General features: G+C 57.2%; 1 protein-coding gene across 2 annotated transcripts in view; it reads left to right on the top strand.

Moving 5' to 3' along the window:
• Positions 1-8,469, top strand: part of KCNC1 (potassium voltage-gated channel subfamily C member 1) — a 44,678-nt gene continuing 36,209 nt past the window's right edge. For both annotated transcript variants that reach the window (XM_082342463.1, XM_082342464.1), the window contains exon 1: positions 1-574. In XM_082342463.1, the coding sequence (XP_082198589.1) occupies positions 5-574 (570 nt within the window). In that variant the 5' untranslated portion in view covers positions 1-4. The remainder of the gene's footprint in view (positions 575-8,469) is intronic.

Here is an 8,469-nt window from a genome sequence, read left to right as displayed (position 1 = left end):
CGCGATGGGCCAAGGGGACGAAAGCGAGCGCATCGTGATCAACGTGGGCGGCACGCGCCACCAGACGTACCGCTCGACGCTGCGCACGCTGCCCGGCACGCGGCTCGCCTGGCTGGCAGAGCCCGACGCCCACAGCCACTTCGACTATGACCCGCGCGCCGACGAGTTCTTTTTCGACCGCCACCCGGGCGTCTTCGCGCACATCCTGAACTACTACCGCACGGGCAAACTGCACTGCCCGGCCGACGTGTGCGGGCCACTCTACGAGGAGGAGCTGGCCTTCTGGGGCATCGACGAGACCGACGTGGAGCCCTGCTGCTGGATGACGTACCGCCAGCACCGCGACGCCGAGGAGGCGCTGGACAGCTTCGGCGGCGCGCCCCTGGACAACAGCGCCGACGACGCGGACGCCGACGGCCCCGGCGACTCAGGCGACGGCGAGGACGAGTTGGAGATGACCAAGCGCCTGGCACTCAGCGACTCCCCGGACGGCCGGCCCGGCGGCTTCTGGCGCCGCTGGCAGCCGCGCATCTGGGCGCTCTTCGAGGACCCCTACTCATCCCGCTACGCGCGGGTAAGTGACAACTTACCCATCTGAAGAGCGGGGCGGGGAAGTCAGGGTCCTCTGCCTCGCGGGGGCAGGGGTGGATTCGAAAACTGGTGCCTAGGGAGTCAGAACTGAAAGGTGGGTGTTTGTGCGCGTGTGTAAGCGACAGAGTGACTCTCCTGAAGGGTGACTAGCTTTGTACATATGTAAAGTCTGTGCCTGTGTTCCAGATTTAATGTGTATGGGTGAGTATGAATGGGTGTGTTTGTGTGTATGAGTAGATTGTGTGTGTATATTTATGTAAGTGTGGTGGTGTATATTTGGGTGGGTAAGGTATGTAGTGGGAATGAGTGAGCATGTGTGTATGTTTGAGTGTGCAGGAGTGCCTGTGTGTGCATATTTGCGTCTCTGCAGGTGTACAGGGTGAAAGTGTGAACTGTCCTTTAGATTTTGGTGTGGGGAGGGAAGCTGGAGCCCTTCCTCTCTCCCAGGTAAGGGCCACCTGGAACCAGCCAGGGCCCACAGAAGAGGGCTTGAGAACTGGTCTGCTGCCTGAGAGAGACCACCCCTCCCTAGGGAGCAGCTTCAGGCCATGGGGAGATGGTCAAGGGGGAACCTTTATGGCTAATTAATTGGTAGATAGTTGGGGAGGGGGATGTGATCCCTCTGAGACCTGCTCCTGGGAACAGAGCCTGCCCTTCTGCCTTGTCAAAAGGAGAGGGTGCTTGAGAGGGCCACTGGGCTTCTGCCTATGCTTCCTCTCGGACCTGTCGGGGCAGAGAAGGGGTCTACTGGGGAATCTGCGAGGACAAGGTTTGTGAGAGGTGGGTGTGTCTTCATCAGCCACTCCCCTTTAGTGACAGCAGCTTGTTGCCAGGGAGAAAGGGCACCCTGCTGTCAACCTTGGCCCCTCAGATGGCCTCTCTGACCACTTTCCTCAACTATAAAATGGGAGAGGGGGTCTGGTAAATTCTAAGGGTCCTTGCTGCTTTAACTGAGCCCCTAAGGGAGACACCAGTAGCAGCCACCTACCCTGGAAGACACGTCTTGCTTTTGCTGGGCTCCGTTCTCAGAGGCCTGAACCAAGCCTGTGGCATGAGGGGAGGGGTCAGAGTTGGGAATTTAAAGCAGAGCCTCTCCCCCATGTGTGAGCTACCCACTAACCCCCTACCAGTCCAAACACTGCCTCTGCTGCCCCGCTCTCCTTTACTGCTCCACATCCCTTGCCTCCTGCCCTCTGGAGCCCAGGGATGGAGGTTCGGGCAGGGGAGGGGGCAGGAGTGTCTGCCCAGCTGACTCCAGTGGGGAAAGGGGACTGGAGGGTGGGCACTGAAGTGTCCGTGGCAGAGAAAGGCTGTGTGTAGGCACGGGCCTGGTGGGTGTGTTACTGAGATAAAACACTCAATGTTTTAGCATCTGAGGGAGGGGGCAGCAGGTCTTATATATTAAATCTTAGCTCAGATGTGTGTGTGTGTGTGTGTGTGTGTGTGTGTGTGTTTGGGGGGGCACAGTAATAGGGGGAGAGTTAAACCCCCTGTTTTGAGGACCCTGCCCAAGGTCACCCGGGGAGTTAGAGGCCAAGCAGGATTGGAACCCAAATCTCCTGGGACCCCATCCTCCACCGAGCTGGCCCCCAGCTCCCTGCCATCTCCAGAGTGGACTGAGACGCTCGGAGGTCTCCCCTCCCCTCCCCTCTCCTGACAGAGGCCACCAGAGCCAGGGGATTATGTAACTGGAGGCTATGGCTGAGCTGTGGGGAGGGGCAGGAGGAAGGGGACTGGGAGGTTGAACTGGCACATGTGGGGCGGGGGGCACACGGGGCAGAGGCCTGGGTTAGAGCAGCTGCCCATTCAGCCTGCATTTGGCCTCGGACAGCATCTCACCACAACCACCACCCCTTTGGCCCCAGAAGCAGAGTAGGCCCGACTTCCATAGGGTCCTCTCAGCTTTCGGGCTCCCCAGCAAGAGGCTGGGTCCCCCCACCCCTCTCCTTGGGCTCAGCTTTAGGGCTCTGGCCTGTGCCCCTGAGCTTCAGGATAGGCAGGGGTCACGTGGGGCACGTTCCAGCCCTCTGCCCTGTCCATCTCCTCCCACTGGCCGTTCCTCTGCCTTGGGGTGGCCGTCACCTCATGCAGTTAAATGGGTTGGATAAATGGGGTCTTGCTGGTGTACAAAACCTTACAGAAAAGTCCTGGCTCTCTCCAGTGTCCACTGAAGAGCAGATTCTGAGGGAGAAGCTGGGCAGTAGGTGGGGGGGGGGGTGGAGATGGGTTAGAAGGTATGGTCCCACAGCCTATCTGTGCCACCTTCCTTCCCCCGTAGGCACACAGGGTTGTTCTAGCTCCCTTGGGTGACAGATGAGGACACTGGGGCCTGCCCAAGGGCACGCAGGAACTGAGGGCAGAGCCTGGATTAGAACCCAGGCTTCCCGCTGCCCGCCCGGCTGGCCTAGCTGCATTGCGCTGCCTCTCTGCAGCGCATCTGCGCAGAGCCCAGCCGGCCGCCCGCCCACCCTGCCCCCTCCATCTCTGCTCCGCCACTGCTGTCACCTTTGTTTACCCCTCCCCACGCAGGCCCCAAGCCGCCTCAGATTTGTGGGTGGGGATTTAAATGTTTATTCTGGATTCGAGACCAGAATCCTGTGTGTGACACTGTAGATGTGCATGAAAGAAAAGCTGTATGTGTGAGAATCTGTGTAAGAGAGATTCTGTGTGGGTGTGAGAGGTTCTTCATGCGTGTGAGAAAGACCATATGAGTGAGACTCTGGGAGTGTGTGTGTGTGTGTGTGTGTGTGTGTTGAGACTATGTGAGAGAGATTCTGTGAGTCTCTGTATCAGAGAAATTCTGTGTGAATGTGAGAGAGACAGATTCTGTGTGTTTTGAGGGATGGACTTCGTGTGTGAGAATGAGACTGCGTGGGAGAGAGTGCGTATATGAGAGAGAGAGACTGTATGTGTAAGAGAGATGCTGTGTGTGTGTTTGTGTGAGAGGGAGAGAGGGAGATTCTTGGGGTGTGTAAGAGACTGGAGGTGAGTGTATTTCTGTGTGTGGCAGGCATGACACTGAGGCCTTGCATGTGAGGCTGTGTGCACGAGCCCATCTGTGTGTGAGGCTGTGTGGGGTGAGGGCCCGATGTGTGACAGAGACCGTGTGTAGTGAGGGGTGTGTGAGACGGAGGCTGTGTGTGAGAACCTGGTGTCAGTGTGGCTGTGTGTGCTCGTATGTGAGAGAGGCCCTGCATCGCCTGGGTGTGTGTGCCTTGAGGAAGATGAAACTCCAGACCAGCCTCCTGCCTGCTGCCTCCATCTCCTGGGACTCCTGAGCTGCCTTAGTGAGCGGTTTTGCCCCCCATTCCCCATCCTCAGTGGGAATACTGCTCTAGCTCAGGCCAGTTGTTGGTGCACAGGCCAGGCGGTGAGGCCACCCCTCTGCAGGCCTTAGCGGTGGCCCTGGGAGATTGGGGCTACTTGGCTGGGGTGGAAGATCCCATCTGAGCTCTTCGGGAGTGACGGTACTAGCTGGAGCAGCGGGTTCCCTGGCCCCTCTCTCCTAGGGTTTCCTGGGCACCCAGCCCAAGGGGGTAAGGGGGGAGGAGGGAGCCGGGACAGGCTAGCCCAGCTTGTCTTCTGGGGTGAGGGGTGTTGTCCCAGACACAGAAGCAAAGGATGTTGATGACACTTTGCGGTAAGGGCTGAAGGGGCTTCCTGGGACTATGAGAGTAAGAACTACCCCAGAGGAGGTAGCACTGGGACAAGCTTTGAGGGGCAAGTAGGAATTAGCCAGGCGATGGCAGGGGACGGCAGTGCTAGCATGCAAAGCTGTGGAGGTATGGGAGCAGGCAGGGCTGTGCTGGGGCAGCCCTGGCTTTAAACCTGTCCTCCTGTCTTGCCCGGGGACCAGCACAGGTCTGAGGCTCTTGGCTTTTATCTATGATTTTCATGTTGTCATCAGGAACATTGTTGTTCCAGGTCACACACCACCAATGGCAGTCCCTGCGCTGCAGGCCAGAGAGTATCTTCTATGTGTGTGTGTGTGTGTGTGTGTGTGTGTGTGTGTGTGTGTGTGTGTGTTGATATCTGTCCCCCAAAGTCCCTTGACTTTCTAATGACAAAGAAGAGCCAATGGCCGCACACTTGGGAAGCCCCACCTCCATCTACTTCATTGCTCAGCTCTCCTCTGATGCCAGGTCTCTGTCTCTCTGCCTTGTCCTCACCTTTCTGGGACCTGATGTAGTCCTCTTCCTCCTCAAATCCCTGGGAAGGAATCTCACCTGGAAGCTGGGATGCAGAGCCCAGCCAGAGACTTCTGGTCCTCCCTTGGGTCCCAGCTGACACTGGGCTCTTGGCTTGGCTTGGCGTACAGAGGGAATGGGGACGGAGATGCTATCAGGGACTTCCTAAGCATCTTGTCCCCCACCTCAGAGCCCACTCCCCCAGGTCAGGGCCCCACTCTGAGTCATGGTAACATGTGAAGGAGACCCATGAGCAGTGGAGAAGGGCTGGGTGTGTTCCCCTCCTGCCACCCCAAGTGCTCCCCACCACAGTGTGTCCCCCATTCAGTGTTTTTCTCCTTCCCACGATGCTTTTACAGGTGTCCTCGTGTCTTTGAATGGTACTCCAGCCCCCTACCAGCTCCCCTCCCAGTAATGATATTCACAAACCAAGTGTCTTCTAGTCAGAATCTTTCAGCCTCTTCGCCTCTAAAATGGGCATAATGATAGAACCTGTTCCAGAGGGTTGATGGAAAGAGTAACTGAGTTATCTGCATCTTGGTGGAGAGCCCCAAGCCACAGGGCCTGGCATGCAGTAAGTGTTCAATAAATGTTGGCTACTGTTATTACTCCTATTGGTTGGATTATCCTTTTACTTCATGACTCTGTCTAGACTCCATCCTTTGCCCTCTGTCTCCATGTCCACTATCCTGGTTCCAGCCACCATTGTGTCCCTCAGGCCCACCTCTCCTGCAGCTTCCTGACTGCTATCCCGCCTCCAGCCCCTGGCCCTTCCATTTCTTCCTCCACTTGGCAACCACAGAGGCCTCTTCAACTCACAGATCTGTCAGCTCACCTCCTTGCCTGCTTAAAACCCTTTGGTGCTTCCCCGGCCCATAATGTGGCCCTTAGGCCCTGCCTGCCTCTCTAGGCTCCTCTGGCCTGGCTCTGTCCATCACTCACCGAGCTCCAGTCATCCTGGCCTCATTTCAGTTTCTTGCACACGCCACATCTCCCAGCCTCGGGGCCTTTGCATATGCTGTGCCCTCTGGAGCACTCTTTCCTCCTGTTTTGCCCCTCTTTATCCTTGACACCCCGCCTCAAACATCAATTCCCTGGCAATGCCTTCCTGGACCCCACAGGCTGGGTCCAGAACCAGAGTCCTTCCCTTCAGAGAAGCGATCTAGTTTGTAATAAAATGTTCATTAGCAGCCTTGCTTGATTCCAGTTTGTCTCCCACTCTAGAGTCTAAGCTTCTTACATACTCAGTATAATAGGAGGTATTATCATGACACATGAGGAAGTTGAGGCCCATCGACCTCAACTGGATGAGGAGTGCTTTATCCAAGGTCACATGTGAACACGTTACTTGGGGGGCTGGTTCAGAAACCCATGTCTCTACCTCCTGGCTCCGTGGCTGGGAACCCCACCCACCTTATGACACCTCAGGGAGTGTCTGGAGTCTGGCACTCTGGGGGCAGGAGTCTGTGCTCCCTAACTCTGGGCGTTCTGGCATCTGCCAGAGCTTTGGAGGAGATTGGCTTGAGCCTCCCAGAGAGGGAGACGTGTTTCCTCAGAGGTGGGGGAGGGTGGCTGGTGGGGGCTTGTTCCAGGGCCCGCTGCCTGGACCAGGGATCTCGGGGCCTCCCAAGACAGCTGAATATAGTTATACGGCTATTCTGAGCAGTCTCATGACCAGTGTATTTGCTCTGGACCAAAAGGTCAAGCCGCTGTCTCCCATCAGCCCCCGGGCCAGCCTGGCCACACCCCTGGCCTGAGTGTCCCATCCCTGGGTGCAGGCTCCAGGGAAAGGGGGGCCTGAGAGGCTCCAGGGACAGTTAGATGCCTGGTCCTAGTTTAGGGGAACCACTTGTGTGGGAGGGACCACCTTTCACATGCACGGGACTGTTGGGTACTCCCAGGCCACCTCTAGCCACTGCCCTCATCCGGTGGAGGAGGAACAGGCTCAGAGCAGGGAAGACACTTAAGACCACACAGCCCATCAGCGAGGCTCGAACTCACACCCCAAGCCTCTTGGCCCAGGGCCTGGCTGTTTGCATTTCTTTTGGCTCTCAGTTTTAAAAGAATATCAAACCCTACCTGGGCACACTGTTCTCCTTACTTACGCCTCTGATTTCCTCCCTTGAGCGAGGGAGAATCTGCAGTTACCTGCCCTCCCTCCTCCCTTCCCCACTCCCCTCCCAGGGCCCAGTACAGCTGGTCAAGACCTCCCTCAGCCAGTCAACCCAGACTTGGTCCAAATCCTGTTATTATCCCCCAAGCAGGATTTTCCAGAAGCCCCTCCCTTTCTTGAGTCACAATACTAATGGCCGCTGTTTACTAAAGCACTTACTATGTGTCAGACAGCCTTAAGGGTTTGATGTACATGTTCTCATTTAATTCTCATACAAACTCCCATGGAACTGTATCACAATTATCACACCAATGCCACAGATGAGGCTGCTGAGACTCAGAGAGGTTAAGTAACGTTTCCAAGATCGCTTAGCTCACGAGTGGTGGAGCGGCATTCAGCTGTGGGTCTGCCTGACCCCGGAGCTCTGTCCATAACCACTAGTCAGTACTGCCTCCTGTCACTGTTCCAGGGATGCTGGGGTCTGTGGCTTCCTGTGGCTCAGACTCGGGTTTCCTTCTGGGTCCCGTCCTCCCTCACCAAACACTCTTCCCCAAAAACCCGTCTCGGAATCCTGCTCAGCGAGTTCTGGCCCCTGAACCATGGCAGGTGAGGGTCCAGCCTGGTGGGGTAAGAGGGTGCTCTGCTAGCCCCCAAGAAGAGGGTTTTCAGAAGGGGCCTCTACTGCCCCCACCCGCCGTGCAGGCCTCGGGGCTCCATATGGCCTGCAGGCAAGCAGCAGGGGGCTTGGGAGGATCAGGAGTGAACACGCACGAGGTGCCGCGCGGTGAGCATGCTGGCTCCTCCTCAGCCCGGCGTTCCAGGCCTCCTGCTCTGGAAGCTGGCCGTGCGCCCCGCTGCGCCCTTCTGCCAGGCTCCCCCCTGGCCTCCTCATCTTCAGCCCTCATTCCGACCTCTAGGTTTTTGCTCATCCATTCCCTCTCTCAGTGTCCTTTCTAGTTTTTGCTGAACATGAAAACCCATCCCCCGAGGCCCCTAATGCTTAGCCTGGCTGTTCCTGCCCTCACTGACCTCCTTTGGGAGTGAGGGGTCTGGGTTGCACAGGAAGTCCCCAGGCTTGCATGATTCCAGCTGGAGGTCAGTGGGTCAGCTCTGGGGGCCTGTGGCTGGGGACAGGCAGGCCCTCAGGCTTAGCACCCACCCAGGGACATGGAGAGATGAGGCCACAGGCAAGACCCCGGTTGTAGGTATCAGGCAACTACACCAGAGCAAGATCTGTACCCAGGCCATTAAGCCAACCAGGCTTCTGTAGGCAAGTTCCATCGCCCCTTCAGGCTGCAGTTTCTCTCCCTGTGAAAGACAGAGGAACTTCTAAGTGACCACCAAGTCCCTTCTCCAGTCTGACACTCCGGGAGTTTAAGAATTCCAGGCTTCAGCTCCCCGGAGGCGCTGTGGGAGCCAGGTTAGTCCTTCCCTATTTCTCCTTCCACATCCTCGGCCCAGCTCCTCTCCAGGGCACATGCGAGCTCTCCCGGTACCAAGCGGGCAGGAGCCCAGGGATGGGGGTCTCAGAAGCTTCCTCCTACATTCGTTCAGGCTCCCTCAGCCTGCTCTCATTCC

This window comes from Balaenoptera borealis (assembly GCF_965194805.1).
Source record: "Balaenoptera borealis genome assembly, chromosome: 11".
Lineage (NCBI taxonomy): Eukaryota > Metazoa > Chordata > Mammalia > Artiodactyla > Balaenopteridae > Balaenoptera > Balaenoptera borealis.
The sequence above is the reverse complement of the archived record's forward strand: the minus strand, read 5'-3'. Positions and strand labels throughout refer to the sequence as shown.